This window comes from Sander lucioperca, chromosome 12, assembly GCF_008315115.2.
Source record: "Sander lucioperca isolate FBNREF2018 chromosome 12, SLUC_FBN_1.2, whole genome shotgun sequence".
Lineage (NCBI taxonomy): Eukaryota > Metazoa > Chordata > Actinopteri > Perciformes > Percidae > Sander > Sander lucioperca.
Window position 1 is genome coordinate 8,813,488 of NC_050184.1, and position 22,742 is coordinate 8,836,229.

Here is a 22,742-nt window from a genome sequence, read left to right on the forward strand (position 1 = left end):
TGTGCAAGGCCTGGATCTTTGGAATTTAGTCCATCCAGCCTACATGTATTTTGTTGACTCATGTCAATTGAGGTGTCTTGTGGGGGATACAGCTGGATCATGGAGTGTCAGGGCCCGAGGAGAGACCAATCAATAGCTTACTGGATTTTTGAGGCGGATAATGATAATAATATTTAAAAGTAAAAAATATATATTATAATGATAGATCAGCTTGTATTCTCTTTTTATAACATGGACACCAACATTTTAGACAAGGATCTATTAAATTTGGTTATCATCAAAGAGTTGTGACCAAAATATGCACTGAAAAGGACATTTTACAGTAGTAAAATTAACGTTGATTAAACGTGGTTTGATTAACCAGAATGGCCAACCATTTAGAAGACAGGGGCCCTTAAATTTGAACGATATTGGACGCCAACCCCACCTAAAAATAATGGCCCTCCTCCTCAGTCAGCAACGCTTTGAAATACCTACACTTACGTAATAATAATATCACAATATGGACACTGAGAAAGGCAAATAACCTCTTAGCTGACACAAATCACACAAACAAACAAAAAAAGATTATCTTACCTTTAAGCAGATTTACAACCCCACCTGTCGTCTTCGGGTTTATCAGATTCCCCTCCTGTCGTGTTATCCTCGGTTGTCACGTTGTGTTCCAATGTGAACAGTGTACAATTTAACCTCTCTAGGTTCACTGTACTGTGGACGGCACACTTTGTGGCTGTAGCGTCGCTGTAACCTCCACTCATAAACGTTTTTATAACTTTAAAGCATTAAATCTTCAAAATATACAGCCATGCGACACACCAATTGAAAGCTTAGTCTCTCATGATTCAATTAAGCCCACACACAAAGCATAAGATGATTTGTAGCAGTTATACAACTGTTATAAAATTAACAAAGAAACAAACAACCTCTGAGAATAAATATCGCATCTGCGAAAGTTGCCACTTTAACTACCGAAAGGGACTCCTGTGTCTTGATGGAAATGTTTGATTTACAGTATTATCGCCAATGCCAACCAAAGCAAAGGTAGAAATAAAAATAAATGGTTATTTTTTTCATATGAACTACTCTACTTGAACTGGAAGCATGCTAGAGAGAGAGAGAGAGAGAGAGAGAGAGAGAGAGAGAGAGAGAGAGAGAGAGAGAGAGAGAGACACACACAGACAGACAGATAGACAGACAGATAGACAGATAGATAGATAGATAGATAGATAGATAGATACTTTATTCATCCCTGCAGGGAAATTTGAGTATCCAGCAGCTCACACATAAACACATACAACACATTAACAACAGGTTAAGAGCAGCATAATTACAGCTATTGCACACAGCCCATCTCTTTCCATGTGAACAAACACACCACAAGACAACAAATTACACCAAGCATCAAATTTTAGTTTTCATCATTTTCTTCATCACCATCAATAAAAAATGTTTTCGTAGAGGTGAGAGGAAGCGCTGCTCCCTTCAACAAACAATTGCTTTACTCACAGCTTTGGCAGCAGTGGCTTTGTCACATTTAAATGTAACCAAATCAAAAGCAGTTCCAGTACCAGTTCCACAGATCACAAGTGGTCACTCAGGACCATTTGGAGACACATTCTACTGCCAGACGAAAACAGGTACGTAGAGCTGTCCACTTGTCATCAGATCCCTCAGGACAGATGTTAAAACCAGGTCAAAACAGGCCCAACATGTATACACTATTATAGATCATTCAAGTCAAGTAAATTTGTTTATGATAGTATCTTAATGATAATATTTATTATTCATTATTAATAATAGTATTGCAGCCTACTACAGAGGCACTGGAAAGGTAAGTCAAGAAAAAAAGGATATTTTTGTGGATATTATAATAGTATGGTACATTCTAATATAATATATGGATAAAAATAGTAAGTTAATAAAAAAAGCCTCAAACCACTATGGGCAGCCCTGTAATCCCCACATTCTGTAGTCCCATTAAACCATTTTAAAACTATCAACCTGCTAGGGACTGCAGATGACAATTAGCCTGCATGGCTAAATCTGGCACATTTACATGTTGGACTCTGTTCTCATGTTGATTAATGTGCGTTGTCCCTTTTAAATAAAGAAATCTAAAAAACAACACAAAACAACAACAAAATAAAAAGCAGTCTGTTGTTAGACTTCTGTACGGGCTCATTCCTTCACAACAACATTGATGGAGCTTTTGATGTTCTTCAGATTGTTGCTGTCAAAGTTCGCCAGCAGCACCCTGGAGCCGGCACTGGTTGGACTAAACTTAACCCTGGCCTTGGCTTCCTGTTCAGGGTCCACAGTTCCAATCCTGCAAAAGTCATACACAATACACAATGAGCATCACCAGCCAAAAAATCAGAAATGAGTTATCTGTTTTCTGCCATTTCTATTTGTGTTTAAACAGCTCAGGATTTTTGTTTTTTTAAATTGTATAAAGGTTGTCATATTAGTTTTTAAAATATTCTTCTTGTACCTGTGATTATGTACATCTCCACAAATCACAGAACTTTTTTTTTTACTGAAATATAAATCATTCTGTGATCTTGGATGCATTTGGGTTTTTGTAAAAACTTTGTATAAACAACATTTTGTACATCAAACTGCAAATAAACTGTAATGGGAATTGGATGACACAAGAAAAACCATAAAGTATATAGAAATGCTAAAAGAAATAATTGACACGTAAATCCACTTAAACAGTTGGGATGGAGTTGACATACCTCGCTGTTATGGGTTTGCCGTTAGTTAGGCCGACCCCCTCTACGGTGAAGCTGCAGTCCTGCAGCGACTTTGGTAAGGGGTTCCACAAGGTCAGCTCTGCCGTCACAGACTGATTTACTGTGGCTTCACCCAGCAGCTGCAGAGAGGTGTTCAGATAAATCCATTCATTCATCATTCATCCATCATTCAATAATATACGGTACAACTGTACCATATTATTAGACAGTTTTATAGGCTATTAAAAAGACAAGAAGTTGAAAGGTTTTAATTAATTTTAAAATGCAAACTGCTGTGCTTTGAACTCATGTGCTCTGACATCTTACTTAAGTTCTGTTTTCGGTTCGGATGTAAAATAATTTATTTATTCATAATGTTTTTTTCTAAAATGTTACACTAGAGAGCTTTTTTTTATTGCTCATGAATACATTTCTTTCACCTGTGCATCGCTCATACCTCGATCTCTATATCTGGCTCGTCCAGCACAATGGTCTTCTCAGCCTTATGGTATTCTGCAACCTGCTTGTCGATGGCGATGGCTGACAGCTTGATTAACCTGTCAGAGGTAATCACCGATCCATAACGGTCATAATCCAGTCTGAGAAAAAGGCGCCTTTCTGAAAAATAACATACATAATGATCATACTAAATTAGGTTATTAAAACTATTTCTATGCAATTTAGCACAAGAATGGGATTTGAAGGCAGATATGAATACTATGGTGGTGTAAAGTGTTTGCACTTATATTGTAGCTAACCTTCTCCAGAGGGTACCTCCACTTTGTCTGAAACAAACCCGCAGCTGTTTCCTAGTTTTCCATTGTAGCTGACAGCTTCGGCGAAGAACAGGAAGGTGCAGGTCCTTGCCTCCAAGCAGTTATTAGTGAGGACAGTGTACACCTCAAAGTCTGAGCCCACGCTCATGTTTTTAGCCAGTTTGATCTAAAATTATAATTATAAGATAATTTGTTTAATTACATGCATGGACTATACAATAATATTAATGCATTTTTCTATTTTTTTATTATAAGCAGGTAGTTCTTAAGCATGTTGAAAAGGATGATCCTGGGATCTTTGGAATGGATCATGCTGATTAAATTCTTTATGGTCAAATGAATTTCAAAACTTGTCATGAATCCTGCTGTTTGAGTCTGTTTCTCTGCTTGAGTTGCCTGTATTCTGTCCTGGAGTCTGTTTTCCTGTGTTTCCTGAACGCACCCTGTCTGGTTGCCTGGCAACGTAGCAAGGCGGGAGATCTCTCTACTACCCACACCTGCATCTCATCAGCTACCTGCACACCTGGTCCTGATCACCACCTCTCCACTACATAAGCTCTGACCTGACTTCCATTCCCTGCCGGATCGTTAGCCACTAACACAGTTACTCTCCCGGGATATTCACTCCACCTCTGCCTGGTCATCAATTGCTTCAGAAACAACATTGGATCTGCTCCTTCCCTTCCACCTACTCACCTCCACTGCCTGCTTCGTCACCTGGATTCTCCTGCTTTCACATTTGAGTCTGTAAATAAATACTCACCTTTACTCAACTCACCTTGTCCTGGTCTGCTTCTGGGTTCCGCCTTATGATTCATGACAAAACTAATGCAGCATAGACATTTCAATTAAGGATACATTTCCATCTAACCACCCATCCATTCATCTAGCTACCTAAAGGGGACACTTAATAAAACTTGTTTTCATATTAGGTTACATGCAGTTAGCATCTAACAACCAGATGTGCACTGTATGTCTGTCATACCAATCTTGGTTATTTTCAACTTGTGACTGTTGTTCCTCCTTCTTGCCACAGTTTGCATATATTGACATTCATTTTGATACAGTTCACTTTGACACATTAAATATTGTTTCTGTTCTTTTGACTTATTAACCTGCATTCAGGCAGTGATGGTGTGGCCTATTTGGAGCTGTAATGCTGTCTCGTGCTGCTTTGTAAACTCTGATATCGACTATGTTTACATGCACATCATATTCTGGTTTTTGCCCTTATTCCGAAAAAGACGATATTCCGACTAAGCTGTTTACATGACCTGTATCAAATTTGGATTATTGTCATATTCGGAATAATAGTGAAATATTGGTGTGCATGTAAACGCACACATTGTGTCCATTGTCAGAGCTCTTTCATAGCTAGAACTGACCCATCTCTGCAGTAAACTTTTAAATAAGTTACTTCAGAGTTCTTTTCTATGATGTGTTTCTACAGTATTTGCTCTACCACCTGTATTTGTATGAACAGTAAAAAACACCTTGAGAGTGAGTCCCGGCTCTTCTCCTAGTTGCTGTAGCTTGTTGTGGTGTTGAGCCTTCTCATACACCTGCCTCTCCTCCTTTGAGCCTGAAAACCATCATGAATCAAGGAAAAGTGCAACAGTCTTGGTTAAGCTCCTGTGTAAAATACAGGTTGTCTCCTTCAAAACTATCATCATAGATTTGCTGTGAAACAAGATAACATATGGGGCGACGCCTACGAGCTAGTTCAGGCAGCCAACTCCAGCTGCACTGCTGTACACACACGTGACATGCCTCATTCCCCGTATCATTTACCAAACACACCCCGTCAATTCGGCAGTCTATTTAAGCTGCACAATTTCCCCATCTCTTCCTTGTCAATGCTACTGCTGCCCTGCACCTGTATTGCTGCCTGCTGTTAACCCCAGCATCCACTTACAGGCTCCGGCCATGGGGAAGCTACTTTATCATCACTCCCCAATATCTCATGTGAATCCAAACTGCAGGGAGTGATGAGGTCGGAGTCTGGCCGCCAAACTCAATGTTCTGCTGTTATAATAAACATTTCAAACGTGAGTTGTCTGACTGAACTTTAAATTGTTTTTAAATTTTTTTTAATTGGACAATGTTTTAATCAAAATATTGAAGACGCATTTAGGATCCATTTAAGTGTGTGATTTGGAGTCACGTGTGTGTCTGTGCACTCTGCAGTACCTTCCGGATACTTGTACTGGTGTGTGATGTCGTGTCTCTCATCTGAGCCCACAGCTTTGGTGCTGATGAAGCATCCAACATAGTTGGAGTCAGTTGAATCTCTGAACTTGACAGTCTCTCCATTTGACAGGCACACCAAATCCACAACATCTGCATTCACCTGAGTCCACACATGTCATGAGATGACATGAAATAATACTGATTGACAACACAATCAACAGTCATTAAAACAGGCTTGCAATTTTTGACACAACCTTGACACAACCTCTAACAGCAGGAAGAAATATTTTTATATACACATATTGTGTGCATAGGTTACATTCCATTTTATGAAAACTCTGAACAAAGTATTTCTCATATGAAATCATAAATTGTTACACTGATTTCCTCCCTGAAGAATGAAGTGGCCCTTACTTCTATCTACTCTTACGTCATATGAATGGAGCAACTGTTGCAAAATGTATATATTATTGTGTGTCTGTTTTAAACTTTTTGAATTTTTTAACTGAACCCTGTTTTGTGTCACTTTGTTCTCTGAGCTCGTAACTACTTTTAGAATCAACTCACAAAGGTCAAGCCAGTAGATGATAGGATACAAACCACAAGACAATCATGATCGAATTGTTTTATAACACATACACTCAAACAGAACACAAAATGAATCAGTCTCTGTTTGGTGGGTTAGCTTGGCGCAGATCTTGTCATTACATAAAACCTCTAACTTGGACCCTCATTGAAAGCATTAATGTGCAGCTTAAATGTAAACTATGTACATTTTCTGTGTGTTTCTCTTTAAAATGTTATACTAAAAGGTTCAAACAAAAACTCACCTCAGCAAAAATAAATGGAGCATCATACTTCTTGGTCAGATCACCTTCCCTGATGGCCTTAAGAGAGGATGGTCCGCAACAGAAAACACCTGACATCATCACATATCCAGAGACAGACAGGGTTTACGTCAGCAGGAGTAACATATACAATGCCATGCAAGTCATTCAAGTGGTAAAATACAATGTATTAAGTCACTCATGCAAGATATTTTTGGTCAGTTTAATACAAAAATGAGGAGTAGCCAAACTATATAATATCTCACCTAACAGTAACAGAGGTTTACCTAACCACATTCGATACAGGTGACATGTACAGTAACAGGTCTCCAAAAATGCCAAATCATCTGTGTCAGGTGGATCAGTAAAAACAATACAGTTATTGGTGATGCATGATTTATATATCTCTTTTTTCTTACTGTGTCAAGGAGAACAGCCTCGAGATGAGTCATGTGTCTAACACAATCGGTCAGGTTGGCCATAACCATACACCAAACCTGTGACTTCTGACTAAAGCTGAAACTAACCACCATGGTTAAATACTGTGACTTGGCATGCAACCGCTTACGAGTTACGGTTAGAGTTATTTCTCATGAAGTGTTTCATGATTTTGTCTTTGTTCTGTAACTGGTCTGCCAAAGCAGCATGGAAACTGTCGGTTCAGTCCTACATGCAGGACATTCTCTTCGAAAACTTTTTGAATGTTTTGGGGAAAACAGGACAACAACCGGACATTAATATCAAAGTTTACCTTCACTTTTCTCCTGTGGGGTTGGGTCACTGGCTTGCCACCCATCAAACTCTGGCCCCAAATCAGGACGAGTCATCCAGCTATCCACCCAAACATGGAAGTTCCTGGTAAAAAGTCAAATACAAAAACACAAGTTCAGAGAAATAATGGAAGATAACAAGAGAAAGAATAAAAAAAGATGTATTAAAAGTCACAGTTGTGTTTATGCATTTAGTGTAGACTATGTGTAACAACCTAATCACTAGCACAGACTCACCATATCGAATCAGCATTAGACATTCTTTTTCCGCGTTCATCATACAGCTTTTCTATCATCAGGTTGCCGTTGGTATCGTGAGCCGATTGGAAGTTAGTAACCACTCGACATGGGATGCCCAGGGCACGGGACACTGGAGGAGGGAGGAGAGCCACACTTCATCACACCAGCTAACTGAAGCACATCCTAAAGATAGCAACTGTCATCAAAGACTTGTGGGGGCTTCAAAGCCATGAGATTAGATTCCAAATTTAGGGTATTGATAAGAAAGGTTGAATTGTGTGGCAGTGGAGGTGGACTAGAGAATGTAACTGGGATTAAACAGATGTGTGTGTTTTAAGAGAGAAATGCAGCAGGTCAGTACTGTTGGTACTGTATCCTTTTAAGAAAGTGTTTCTATATTGCCTAAGATGAGCGATGGCACACAGTTAGCTTATTTAAATGTTTCAAATTAACTTTGAAACATTGAAAAAATGCATTTTCTTTCTGTTAAAATGTCATTATGTCAACATGACATGGGAATATCATCTTTGTAAAACACAATAACTCAGTGCACATCAGCCTGCGCATAGATGATTTTCTGAATCCACAGACAGTCAAACCAAGACTTTCATGCACTCTCTGCTGTGCTCCAACCTGTGCATGCAAGAGCAGCAAAGACCCAACACTGGCCGTAGCGGACGGGGCCACTTTCTGCCCACTGGCGCAAAATGTCCCCACTGCCGATCCATGTTCCTGGATGAACCCCATCTAAAACCTCTCCCCAATTTCCCACCAGCACACCTCTGTCATCATTACTGTTGATCTGTAGGCACAGACAGAAGGGAGACGAGAGAGAGAGAGAGAGAGAGAGAAGTGAATGGGAGAAAGGGAATCTAAAGGTATAATGCTGAATATTTTCACAATCATTTACATTTCGTCACATTCCATTGTTGAGTGTTCATTTATAAATCAATATGAATTAAAGCTGCAAGCAGCGATGGACGGGCCCTCGCTCCTCTGCGCGCATCGGGGTCACCGGCGGTCGCCGCTCCTTGCAACCGTGTATTTGCGTGGCACTCAGACACCGCAAATCGTCACCAATGAAAAGGGAACTCCCTGCTGCGTTCAATGATACCTCACACAAGACTCTACCTTAGATGGGTCAGCATGTATGAAAGGGGGCGTGGCTTGAACATAGGGGGCGGGCCAAACCATCACCAATGAAGAAGTAACTCTCTGCTGAGTTCATTGATACAAAACACAATGGTCAACCTTAAATCGTTCAAACGTTATGAAAGGGGGCGTGGCTTAAGCATAGGGGGCGGACCAAACATCACCAATGAAGAAGCAACTCTCTGCTGAGTTCAATGACACCTCACACAAGACCCTACCTTAAACGGTTCAAATGTTATGAAAGGGGGCGTGGCTTAAGCATAGGGGGCGTGCCAAACCATCACCAATGAAGAAGCAACTCTCTGCTGAGTTCAATGACACCTCACACAAGACTCTTCCTTAAATGGGTCACCAGTTATAAAAAGGGGCGTGGCTAAATTATAGGGGCCGGGTCAACCCATCACCAATGAAGAAGCAACTCTCTGCTGAGTTCAATGACACCTCACACAAGACCCTACCTTAAACGGTTCAAATGTTATGAAAGGGGGTGTGGCTTAAGCATAGGGGGCGGGCCAAACCATCACCAATGAAGAAGCAACTCTCTGCTGAGTTCAATGACACCTCACACAAGACCCTACCTTAAACGGTTCAAATGTTATGAAAGGGGGCGTGGCTTACGCATAGGGGGCGGGCCAAACCATCACCAATGAAGAAGGAACTCTCTGCTGATTTCATTGATACCTCACACAATGGTCAACCTTAAATCATTCAAATGTTATGAAAGGGGGTGTGGCTTAAGCATAGGGGGCGGGCCAAACATCACCAATGAAGAAGCAACTCTCTGCTGAGTTCAATGACACCTCACACAAGACCCTACCTTAAACGGTTCAAATGTTATGAAAGGGGGCGTGGCTTAAGCATAGGGGGCGGGCCAAACAATCACCAATGAAGAAGGAACTCTCTGCTGAGTTCAATGACACCTCACACAAGACTCTACCTTAGATGGATCAGCATTCATGAAAGGGGGCGTGGCTTAAGCATAGGGGGCGGGCCAAACCATCACCAATGAAGAAGCAACTTTCTGCTGAGTTCAATGACACTTCACACAAGACTCTACCTTAGATGGATCAGCATTCATGAAAGGGGGCGTGGCTTAAGCATAGGGGGCGGGCCAAACCATCACCAATGAAGAAGCAACTTTCTGCTGAGTTCAATGACACTTCACACAAGACTCTACCTTAGATGGATCAGCATTCATGAAAGGGGCGTGGCTTAAGCATAGGGGGCGGGCCAAACCATCACCAATGAAGAAGCAACTCTCTGCTGAGTTCAATGACAACTCACACAAGATCCTACCTTAAACGGTTCAAATGTTATGAAAGGGGGCGTGGCTTAAGCATAAGGGGAGGGCCAAACGATCACCAATGAAGAAGGAACTCTCTGCTGAGTTCAATGACACCTCACACAAGACTCTACCTTAGATGGATCAGCATTCATTAAAGGGGGCGTGGCTTAAGCATAGGGGGCGGGCCAAACCATCACCAATGAAGAAGCAACTCTCTGCTGAGTTCAATGACACCTCACACAAGACTCTACCTTAAACGGTACAAATGTTATGAAAGGGGGCGTGGCCTGAGTAAGTGGGCGTGGTTATATTATAGGGGCCGGCTCATTATCACATGTAGACCACACATTCTAAGTTTCATGTAAATCGGATGATGTTTGTCATATAAGGCGCATTTCCTGTTGCCAGCGGGGGGCGCTATGACCAAAAGTCAAATATGGCCTGTAGGTGTCCTCAGGCCTGGACCCTTGTCAATCGTGAGAATTTTCGGGCAGATACGACAACGTACACTCAAGTTACAACAATTTATTTGTTCATCGCTCAACACTCAAAATGGCCGCCACGCCACGCCCACACCGTCAGAAGAAAAGTTTTTCTTTTAATAACTTTTCATCTTTAAAGTGTTGGGATGATAGAGACCAAGTTTGAAGTACATCGGATGAAATCTCTAGGAGGAGTTCGTTAAAGTATAGCACCTTGACTTTTAGGCCTACTTCCTGTTGCCACTAGGGGGAACTATGACTTTAAGTAAATATCGGCCTTTATTTGTCCTCAGGGTTGGACTCTTATGAATCCTGAAAAGTTTCGAGCCAATCGGACAATGTACACTCGAGTTACACCCACTTCCTGTTTCGGCGGCGAAACGCACAAAATGGCCGCCCCGCCACGGCCATGCCCTATGACGAAAAGTTTTTCTTTTAACAACTTTTCATCTTTAATGTCTTAAGATGGTACAGACCGAATTTGAAGTTGATCGGATGAAATCTCTAGGAGGAGTTCGTTAAAGTACGACATGTGGAAATGGCCAAAATCGCACTAATTTCGAACTTTGAAATCAAAATGGCGGACTTCCTGTTGGGCTTAGGGTATGGCTTCAATGACGTTTTTTGTACATCTTGACATGATACAACCAAGTTGTACCAAGTTTCGTGAGTCTACGTTAAACGCACTGCAGGGGCTCAATTTTTTTAACATTGTAGGGGGCGCTAGCGAGCCATTTTTGCGCGCATATTCCCGAAACCCTTAAAATACGTAAATTTTCACCAGACTTGATGCGACCGCCAAATTTGGTGAGTTTTTGAATATGTTAAGCCCCTCAAAAAGCCAATTCATTTGCCGGGAAAATAATAATTCCTTCAGTTTCAATAGGGCCTTCGCCGCTGTCGGCGCTCGGGCCCTAATAAAGGTTGCTTTTCATTTGCTTTTTTAAACTCCAAGTGTTGGTCTTTCATGGGAAAAGTCTCCTAAATTAACAATTTTGACAGCAACACAGGTTTATTTGGGACAAATACATTTTACATAAACTAACCTTATCAAGCTCACAGAGGCCTTAAACAAATGTAAGCAAAAAATGTGAATAGAAATACAGCAACATGATAGGGAGAAAACCAGCTTTTGAATATATATATTTTTTCATATCAGATTTTCTCCAGACATCCATCAGCACAAATTGACTACAGTATAAAATGTGGAAAATATATTTCCCTGATCGATTCAGATGGAAGGGACACAGGGCTGGACAGATTTAAAGTGCTCATATTATGCTTTTTGGCTTGTTCCCTTTCCTTTATTGTGTTATATATCTTTTTTGTGCATGTTATAGGTTTACAAAGTGAAAAAGCCCAAAGTCCACCCCAAAGGCACTTACCATCTCCAACAGAAAACACTGTTCACAAACTGCTCCAAACAGCTCTATTGTAGTCCAGCCTTTACTTCCGTGCATCACTTTGTAACACACGTTATAATGCTCGCCTAGCCACTAGCGTGGCATGCCCTCATACTCTGCTTCTGACTAGCTAGCAGTCCTTACCTAGCTACTGTGCATATGCGACTCCCAACAAAGATGGAACAGAAGTGAGATGCCTCACTCTGTAGATAAAACAGAGAGTTCAACACACAGGTTTTTTTTTTTAATTAAACCATGTAAACCTATTCTGATATAACCTCTAAATACAATTATGAACCTGAAAATGAGCATAATATGAGCACTTTAAAATATGTAAATTAGTACTGGTAGATAAGAGCACAGGGTTCTCGAGACATAGAAGTGTGAGTTTATAATTAGTGTATACATTTAGGGAGAGAAAGTTAATTTCCAGGATTATATAATGTTGGCTTTGTGTGAGTGAATCCTTAATATGTTATATAACCTATATATAGTGCATGATCATGTCATGGTTTATCTTGGAACAAGCCTGGTACTGATTTATTGTATAGTGAAAACTACTGGACCAGTAGAAATAGCCCTGGATTTCTCATTCAGGTATTTTGACTTGCCGCAGGAAAAACATGCTGACAGACTTGAATTTATCTAGTTCGCTGCTCTTTGCCATCTGCCTGGAATCAGAGTTGCACATGATGTTAAAAAGGACTTTTGTTGCAGCATCTTTTGTTATCACAAAAGTTACCCAGGGAAACGAAAAAGGAGAGGGGTCACCCCTGGTTCCCCCTGCAGAATAATATAACACTCAAAATATAAAGGAGCTGACAGAGGGTTTTCTGTTACACTGTGACCATGGTAATCTCTGCCTGCATTCACAGGCTGTTTAAATAGCATCTACAGGGCATACTTAAGCCTGGACACAGACCTACCATACCTACCATAGCACTCAGCACCCTGGTCACATAGATGGGATTTCTCCTGCCAGAGCAGTCCTTGTCGGCATCAGAGATACATTTCGGGTTTTCATCCAGGATCTTCAGACAGATATCCAGTACTCCTGGTTCAAACTACAGACAGACGCACAGAAGAGACAAAAGGTTATTAGTGGAGCAGCATGTAAGGATTTGTTTCAGCTATCATTTTTTTATTTGGTTAATGACATCTTATTTGCTGAGTATACTTTAGGGAATTAAATCATATAACTGATAAATGTAACTTATTAAAATAGTGTCATGTTTATTGCTATTTTTTGTCACAGTGAAGAAGCATTTACAGTAGAGATTATACATTTTTCTGTGTACAGTTTACTGAACTTTATTGAATGGGTAACAATTGACATTATGTGTACCTGTCCAAAGTTCCAGGGTTTCCCTTTGATTCGTCTATATGTTCCTCTGTAGATTTGCCCATATTGTGCTAAAACATACTCCTGCCTCTTCGTCTCACTGCGCATGTAGACAGCATCTCCTGTGAGTCAGTACAAACAGAGCATCAACACATTTAGACCAGCATAGTTGTATTCAATATAACATTTCAAATCTGACAACATATATATGCTTTAAAGCTACAGGTGGTTACAGCTTACATTTTTTTAAAGATTATTTTTTGGCCATTTTAGGCCTTTATTTATAGGACAGCTGAAGACATGAAAGGGGAGAGAGAGGGGAAATGACATGCAGCAAAGGGTCGCAGGACGGAGTCGAACCAGTGGCCGTTGCAGCGAGGACCAAGCCTCTGTACATGGGGCGCACGCTCTACCAGGTGAGCTACCCAGGCACCCCACAGCTTACATTTAAGTTACATTGTGCAAATAATGTTAACACAATGGTCATTAAAAAAAAGGAAATACAAGCTGCATGTGGAGCACAAAACATAAATAAATCCTCATATACAATTTAGAGAGACAAAACGTAATGTACTCACTGGAGCACCAAGCATTAAAAAGCAGGATGAACTGCCCTAAACTGGTCTTCTGCCCCCCCTGGTCCAGAGTCAGAGAATAGACACCTATGGGGGCATTGGGTGAGGAACTGATAGATACAGACACTGTGTTTCCAGAGGGATCATTAGTGGCAGATGCGCTCCACTCACTGTCCACTGTGGAGTCACGTAGACCAAAAGAAACCTTTGTGCCTGATTCTGTTCTGGGTACTGGACCTGAAAAGACAGAGATGGACATGACTATTAAATCTAAACCCAGATTAGAAATTCACACATTCTCATTCGTGCATACATACGGAACTCCCTCCAAATATTTCTTCCTCAAACACTGCACATAAACATGTAAATGTAATCACTGGGAAACAAGAAGCTTACCAGTCTCAACGATGAGTGTGAAGCTCTTTTCACTCGGTTTTACCTCCTTGTTGCCAGGTTTCAGACGTAAAAGGATAATGAAGGGCTGTCCCCTTCTTACAATCAAACGCTCCTCTCCATATAGCTCTGTATGATGGCTGCTGCTGTTGCGCATAATGTCAAGATCACAGCGCTCAATATCCAAGCCTGTGAGTAGAGAATGTACATGTATATTTTAAATATAAGCAATAATCAGGGGTTAGCCAGCCAGAGCCTAACCCCTGAATGCCTCTCTTATCTTAACTATACACATGTAAATTTTTATTTTTTTTATCATGACTTTATGTTGATGAGGCTGCTTGCCCTTACTGCACAAATTATGTACTCTATTATGACGACTATTATGATGTGTTGTACAACAGGGAGTGTGCAAGTTTGTTGGCTGGCAGCAGTCTGTGCACGTAATATGAGTGTGTCCACGCGGAGTGGTAACATTATGTGTCTGTGTACTGTATGTATGTATGTATGTATGTATGTATGTATGTATGCATGTGGTGTTGAATTTCATAAATAGCAGATACCATTTGTGTATGCGTTCAAGACAAATTTCCTTTGGGACAATAAAATCTAAAATATTTTATCTTATGGAGACTTCTTACATCAGTTAGAAATTCAACACACGTCAACAACTAAAACTATGAAAATTTGACTTGATGACTTTATCTAAATTTGATCACCCCCAAAGTTTCTCCAGATGATAAATCTCAAGAAGTCATTAGCAAGACATTCCTCAACGAATACAGTGTAAAAGTCATTCACCAATTCTGCACATCACATTTTACACTTGACACCCAATCTGATACTGGTTCAAAAAAGTTTAACTCTGTAGTCAAGTATAGAGAGAAACTGTACCTTCAGTTGTAGATAATACACTACTAATAACATTTGAATCTCTTTCCTATTGAGACCAAAGGTTTTCTTACTCCTTACCTTGACTCATGTCTACAGTGAAGTTCTTGTCCCTCGACGTCGGTGTGGAAAGTGACACTTCAGCTGCAGCCTGTGCTTATTGGTTAATGGCTCCTGCAGTGTGACAGGCCTATTTGTAGGCGCCCCAATTTTGTTGCATCAGTAATTTTTTTTTAGACTTAAAACACTCCTTCCTCTTTCATCTTTGATTTGACCCTGGCCTTTCAAGCCTTTTTGAAATTTGTCTGCTGGAAACAAATGCTTTAAAAACTCTAACATTCTGTTACTAAAGTTGGTCCTTAGTCAGCAAATTACCAGTGATGGACAATTTTGAGTTTTTTTTTAAAATCTTGTGTGTGTAACATAATACATCAAACATATCTACATGTCCCTAATATCTACTTTTTTTAGTGTAAATATAAAAATAAAAAACAAGTTTTGTCATAAATGATTTATGCCATTTTCTGTAGCTACAACATACTGTAAATTATTATGACTCAACATAAACAAAATGTTAGAATTTATAATGAATCAAAAACAGATCTATTCAATTTTATAATGTAAAATAGGAAATTCCACATTATACAGTTAAACATTCGTATCCAACTTAGCAGTTTTTTCTTTTGCAAGGCAGTCAAATACTTCACACAGTTTTCTCAGGTCACATTAAAAGACTTTCACTTTTACATTGTACAGTGTTGAGGGAAATGAAAATATTGTGTCAATTTAGCGTTGTAACAGAGTGGAACAGAGCATTCACAAAAACAAAAGCTCTGCAGACATTATCCCCAACTAGGCCATAGGGCTTAGATTCAATTGAAAATAAAAAATAACATGAATGTCCATGAATATGTATATCCGTAATCGAGCCAATAAAACATAAGCGAGCGGACGGTGCAATGTGGGTATCGTGACAAAAGCATACACAATACATTGTCTGAAACTTAAGTAACCACCTTCTTCTTTCATACTAGGCTATTTTCCCTTCTGCATATTTGCAGCAGCTGGGTAAGGAAGTAGGCCTAGGTTACTCTAGTAGCGATTTATGACTATTTTAAGATGAGGGGAGAACATTTCTCTGCTTGATTTCATTAAAAGTAAAGTTGGGCCCTACTGCTTTGCTGTTGGCTTCAGACAGACAAAAAAAAGAGAGAGATTTGCTTTACCCAGCAGCTGCACTGAACTGCAGGTGTCTCGTGCCAGAGAGAAGGAGTAAGAGCAGCGGTGCATAGAGGATTAAACAAAATGTATTTCTATACGTTTACCTTCCAACGCTGGGTTTTTACAGGCAGTTTTGCATGGGTCGCGAAGCCGAGCAGTAGATCGAAGAGGGTTACCACATTCAAACACACAGTCGACCTGGGTATAACCCCCCGCTCTCTCTCTCTCTCGATAGGCAGCGCAAGGCATCCTGTCTTACAAAATGTACTGGAGGAAGTTGTACAGTATATAGGTCATGAAACTGAAACACAAAATAAAGACTCAAAACCAGATTTCAACTGCAGGGGTGTTCAGTACCAAACTAAAACATGCACACAGGGAAATAAAAACCTTTTGCAATAAGTGTCTAGATGTCCTTCTGAGAAATCATTGTGTCTGCGGAATAGGGAAGCGAAGCATCGTCACATGCTGTATTCTCATGTTCTTACAGTCTGTCTGGTCAGAGTTCAGAGGGAAGAAACCACACAAAACGAGTCTTATAATGTATCTTAAAAAAAAAAGAACATTAGAGGAAAGACAACTGTACTGACCCCACATTTAAATAAGCAAATAATCGAATGAATGAACACATTAACAAAAGAAAAAGCCTAGAGGAAAAAGACAGTAATAAAAAAACGGGATCTGCCATGTCATAAAAGGTTAGTGGCTTTTAAATAAAATAAACAGAGGTCGACATTATGACCTCAGTTTTTCAAAATCCTGTTATGATTTGTAGGCTATACTGTACATTTTGCACAGACAGTAAAGAAAAATCACAGAACTTACAAGAAAATTGGCACCTTTCATCAACAACTTAAGAAAACAATCCGAAAAATAAATTTCGTAATGGTCATTTTCACGAGAGTGTAGCTGGAACATTGATCAGTATGGAACCATTAGTGGACCCTTAATAACAGTAAGTGGTTTTCGCCTGGAAGCTTGTAGTCATACACTATATCTGTTAGTATATGCAGTAGTTGTGTGATTACAATTTGAAACCCAATCTTTCATGTTCTTTCTCTCTGTATGATTAAATGCATTACAGAGTAATTCAAATCCAGATGTGAAACACATAAGTGGTCTGTCCTTTCTGATAAATTAATAAATACAGGGCTACTGTAAGAATCTCAGAGCCAGACAGATACAAATACAAATAAATAGATATACCCTTATATATTAATTACTTCTATATTAATTAATACAATTACTTCTCCGTATCTGCACACATATCCACATGCGTCTCCATTTATGGTCATCAACTTTAAGTTTGGATCTTCAGCTAGCTCTGGGCTAATGGCCAGTGGATAGCTTGCGAACTTGGACTATATCTTGGAGTCCATTAAGTTTCCCTTGTCATCTTGTAACCAAAACAATGTAGTCCAGATGTCAAGAGAATAATGATGTACAATTGTTTCTCAAACAATGCTCTGAAAAATGAAAAGGAGCATGAAACTGAGCGATACAGTTGAAGTTGTCTCCCACATGTGTGGTGGTCCTGTGTGTTTGTTCCACACAAGCTGTTGATTTCCACGAAGATAATAAATACAACCTTTTTGATCCCCTGCATATTAATAACTGTAAAGTCTGTACAGCACAGAAGATCCCACAAAATAGTGTGTGTGTGTGTGTGTGTGTGTGTGTGTGTGTGTGTGTGTACACATCTCTCTGTCAACCACATCATCCATGTAGCAGCCTCTTCTTCTTTCTTGCATGGTCATTTACATGTGATATACTGTAAGACAACCATATTTGAATAACTGACACATGATACCAACACACCAAACCTCATTTGCTTCAATAAATCATTAAAAACAAAACATTGTGAGCAGACAAAGCTGACTGCCTTGTGACTGTGTAGCCACTATGTTCACTCAGATAAACTGTCCGTCTGCAGGGCGGCCAGAAGATCTCCAACAGGACTGAACAGCTTCAGTGGACCGATGATCTGCAATAATATTTAAAGGCACAACTTGTTCTCACAATAGAGGCCATTGATGATGATAATAATAATAGTTTTTTTTTTTTAAATGTATCATTTAAGTGTTACTGTGCATCCTGTTTAATTATGTTTAACTTTTCTAAGGAAAAACTAACAATCCATATTAGAATTAGAAAAAAGAACTTATATCTTTATTATTTGTTTTACATTCTTACCTCCTGCAGGGAATCCAGGGTTAAACTTCTGTTGATTTTCCGATTATAATGTCATCACCCTGCAATGCAAGATATCAAATAAAATATTAGGATATACTTCAATAAAATGGCAAAACAACAACTCCATAACATGAGTTCTTGATTAATAATACTGATTTGTCTGTTTTGGGTAAATTGCTGTGTGCTAATGTAATAGAGCTAAGTTTTTTTTTTTCAGGGACAGAGTTTAGTATTTAGGCTTTCAATTTGACACTGACACACATTTACACCTTTTTCAAACCATCGCACCTGCTATCATTAGAGAAACAACAGATCATTGAGTCTTGACCCATTGTCATTAGCTCATACGTAGAATTCAGGTCATTTTGTTACACCTTCAACTGTACCTGAGCATTAGCCAGATGTGGAGGTTTTGGGGCAACACTTGGTTTCTTTCTGCTAATTGCTGGTGAGCCGTCTCTCCTCAGACTGGGGGTCCGACAAAGTGGTGGGCGAGGCTTTGAACTCTGGGATGCATTCAAGGAGGAGTCGTCCACTACTTCTCCACCAATGGCAGACAGGCAGTTGCGGTCTGAGCTGCTATAGAGGTTGATGCATTCTCCAGATGATTCAGTGCTGTCCACTAAAGCAGAAACAGATACTTGAAACAATGAAAGCAGTGGTGTGCACATTACTTGACACTCTGAGAAAATTGATATACATTCAAAATCCATAATGGCATCCAAAACATTTTCACATTGACCAGATATGGTACATTATTGTGTCATTCTTGGTACTACCATCAGATAGCGCCAAACTAAAGAATTTTCAAATCAACAGTGGCTTTTAAAATACCTTCTCATATTTCAATGTCATAACTTTAGGATGATAATCATATTAACATGTTCACTGGATTTCGTCGCAGTCATATTGAGCTAAGAAGTCAACTGCAAACAGACCCTTCTGTTATCTGTCAAAAAAATAAAACATATTTTTCAAACTCACTCAGTGGATGATGACTTTTCCATTGTTCACAGTTACGATGATGAAGATGATGAAGATGCTGATTGTTAAGTTCATTTTCAGTCATAGCCTCAGGGTAGGAGCAGACAGCAGGACTGTTCTCCACCCCCTGTGACAGGTTCCCGGGATAACCAGCAGGGGGCAGCGAGCCCCGGCCAGAGGAGGAAGATGATTGGCTGAGGGTGGTGGAGGCGGTGCTGCCAGAGCCAATGGAGTGTGGTCGTGGGTATTCTAAGCTCCTGTGTGAACAACAGGCCACAGGAACTGACGACACACCTAGATCGGTGTCATCAATGATAAATTAATGGGCTGGGTCAGTGAGTAGTGAGGGCAAAAGCAGTTATTTCAGAAAAAAAATATTAAGTGTTTTTGGATTTTAGTTACTAGTTTTGCTTAGTTAAACACAACAACAACAAAATGTAAAAGATCTAAAAAAATTAAAAATATATATATTTAAAAAAATATGTAAAATTCGAAAACAAGGCTAAGAGTCTACAGCCATGCTAGCCGCTCTGTGAGGCTGTACACAGCAGTGCTTTAAGCGAAATGCTAACATGCTCACAATATAACCATGCTAATGCTTAGGAAGTATAATGTTTACCATGTTCATCATTTTAGCTTAGCGTGTTAGCATGCTAATATTTGAGCTGAGGCTGATGGGAATTAGTTTTGCGGGTATTTGGTCATAAACATTGAAATATTAACCTGATGATGGTGCTAGATGACAGAGGGGAAGATGAATGTCTGAATGTATCAAATTTAATGGCAATCCATCCAACAGTTGAGATAGTTCACTACCAAACACAAATGTGAACCACAATGTGCCGCTAGAGGAAAAGTGATGGGATCAGCAAATTCAGCAGGATTGATCCCATGAGGACTACAAATGTTAACAAATTTTGTGCGAATTCATCCAATAGTTGTTGAGATACTATGGCTATGATACTATAATGGCTAAAAACATTGTCAATGTTATTATTTACCAAAAAAAAAAATCTAATTAATTTCCAAGCAAATCCACAATTCAGGTACTATCCAGACCACCTATTTTATTTATTTTATTTAAATGTATCTTTTAAATAAAAAAATAAGGGAATACACATGAAATGTATTATATTGCAAAACACACAATACATGTACAGTACATAACTACAGTAGTCCAGAAAATATAACAGACACTTTCAACTGTTTGAATGATGGCTTACACATTTGCCTTTGTTATTTTCCAAATGGTTTAGATCATTTTTTTTCAATTTGGGACTCTCTGCAGTTGTGTTTTCTTGCTATAATGAACCATTTTATGAAAGAAGAAGATAAAGTTAGACAAGCCCACATACCTACAATCAATTTGGTAAATAAAATCCTCATTAACTAACAGGAATGATGGGGCACAAACATGGTCATGTGAGGTCCTGCTGTACTAGATAACATTCAATCCTAACACATACTAAAACCTTTTGATGTATTGTTATTAAAGTGATACTGAACTTAGTTTACAGTGTAAAATGTTTTCACTTAAATAGCTAGTCTGAAGAAAATATTCTACTACAGCTCTGTCATAAAGAATTGTTTTGTGTGTGCAGCTCCTTACTTCGCCCAGGCAGAGCGCAGTTCACGGCTCGGTCACAGATGGCAGCATCACTGGGTTGAATGTCCATAAAAGGTTTGCGGCCCATTCCCATGAACACCCTCTCCTGCATACGCAGCTCTGGAATGTATAGTGTATTCACAATCTTTTTTTTTTTTTTTTTACCTGTAAAGCCTTTTGTAAACTGTAAAAGTGCTTTATAATTAAAATATGTTGTTGCGTTGTTGTTACTACCTCGACTGTGAGCAGCCTGATCCCACAGAATCTTCTCCAGGTCAGTAGTCCAGGCTTTCTTCAGCTCCATGCTGGAGGCCTTCAGGGTGTAGGTGTCCTCACTTTTTCTCCTGCGGAACCAGATCTCAAAACACAAGCTGCTTACACTTGAGTTGTGGGTCATCCCGATGTCGCTTGTCTGGGAGAGAAAACACACAGAGAGACACACAGAAATTGCACTGATTGAAATAATCACATGTGGTTAGATGTTTTGGCTTCACTATAGGAGCTTTGCATCAAAACTACTGGACAATGCCTGTGTAATAGAATATACTGTATATTATGACAGCTTTTGATAAACAATGATGTGTGCAGACCTTGAATGATTGCTTGTAGACATAAACATCGTTGCCAATATCTGTCCTCTTGGTCTTGCTGAAGAGGATGAGATCTTCAAAGAGAAAGATGCGGCGAACACATTTCTTCTTCCTAAAGAAAACTGTGAACTCGTCCTGGCGAATGAGCTGGCCCTGCTCTTTTAAATTTACCTGATAGAGCAGAGAAATGTACGGCAGAGCAGAAAGAAAAAACACTATTAACTTAACTGCTGGATATCAAGTATATCTTAGTTGTCATTCGAATATCTTACATCACACTCCTGGATGGCGTCCATGGTGAGCAAATCGTTGCCGTGGCGCATCTGAAACCGAACCAGGTCTGCAGCAGCTTGGATCTCAGTCCTCTCCCGCTCCTTCTCACTGCTCGTCAGATCAGGCACAAACGAACCCGGGCCACACACACTTTGCGCGCACACACTAGATGCGAGCAGTGTTTCCTGGATCATGTCTTTTGGCCTGTATGAGCCAGCCAGAGCCAGTATGTCCTGCAGAAGGAGGCTGTACTTGCTGATCCTCTGGATAGGCCTCAGCAGGTAGGATGAAAGGTCCATCATGTCCCCCAGCTCCTGCTGCTTCTTCTATGAGGGGAAACAAAGTGGGACTATAAAGCTGGAAACGCACTAATGCTGCGTTCCAGACACAATTTTTAGCCCGTAAGTTACAACTTCAAGTCACGACTCACGACTTGGTAGCATTCCAGGCAGCGATTTTACTAATCCCCCTGGAAGGCAAATTCACGACAAACCCTTCTAGCTAGCGCTAACGTTAACGTTAGCTAGCGCTAGCTGATACTAGCTATTTCTAGTCGGCGACATATTTTGGGCTTCATTTAATAAACATAACCTGTAGTAGTACACAATCGTATGTGTATTGTTTTGATTACAATGTGTGGAATTACTTTACGTTGCCTATTTATGTCTATTTATTTATATTTCTCACCGTTAATCACCGGCGTCTGTACAGCATCAACAGTGGTCACCATTGTTGTTTATATGTGTGTGATGTCAAAAACTGTAACTGGGAGTACAACAATCTGGTACGAGTTTACGGGTAGTAAGTTACGGGT

General features: G+C 39.9%; 2 protein-coding genes across 4 annotated transcripts in view; both read right to left on the reverse strand.

Annotated features, from left to right (window-relative positions):
* Positions 1–1,221: 1,221 nt before the first annotated feature.
* On the reverse strand, positions 1,222–15,270 carry LOC116040668 (protein-glutamine gamma-glutamyltransferase 2-like). Its single transcript, XM_031286200.2, has 15 exons — positions 15,143–15,270; positions 14,174–14,359; positions 13,781–14,014; positions 13,206–13,324; positions 12,796–12,924; positions 8,172–8,340; positions 7,536–7,668; positions 7,280–7,383; positions 6,532–6,620; positions 5,702–5,861; positions 5,005–5,093; positions 3,494–3,677; positions 3,193–3,353; positions 2,739–2,875; positions 1,222–2,326 (listed from the first exon to the last, which is right to left on the reverse strand). Exons 1-15 carry the CDS (start codon positions 15,150–15,152, stop codon positions 2,179–2,181), a joined length of 2,052 nt encoding a protein of 683 aa, XP_031142060.1. The 5' UTR covers positions 15,153–15,270; the 3' UTR covers positions 1,222–2,178.
* A 388-nt stretch (positions 15,271–15,658) lies between these two features.
* The window catches only part of LOC116040667, a 31,480-nt gene continuing 24,396 nt past the window's right edge, over positions 15,659–22,742 (reverse strand). For 2 of the 3 annotated variants that reach the window (XM_031286199.2, XM_036007849.1), the window contains exons 18-25: positions 21,928–22,254; positions 21,656–21,826; positions 21,300–21,477; positions 21,069–21,185; positions 19,460–19,741; positions 18,862–19,097; positions 18,476–18,534; positions 15,659–18,266 (exon numbers count right to left, since the gene is read on the reverse strand). In XM_031286199.2, the coding sequence (XP_031142059.1) occupies positions 18,496–18,534; positions 18,862–19,097; positions 19,460–19,741; positions 21,069–21,185; positions 21,300–21,477; positions 21,656–21,826; positions 21,928–22,254 (1,350 nt within the window). In that variant the 3' untranslated portion in view covers positions 15,659–18,266; positions 18,476–18,495. Of the gene's footprint in view, positions 18,267–18,475; positions 18,535–18,861; positions 19,098–19,459; positions 19,742–21,068; positions 21,186–21,299; positions 21,478–21,655; positions 21,827–21,927; positions 22,255–22,742 lie in introns of those variants that run through there. The other variant, XM_036007850.1, reaches the window with a different exon arrangement.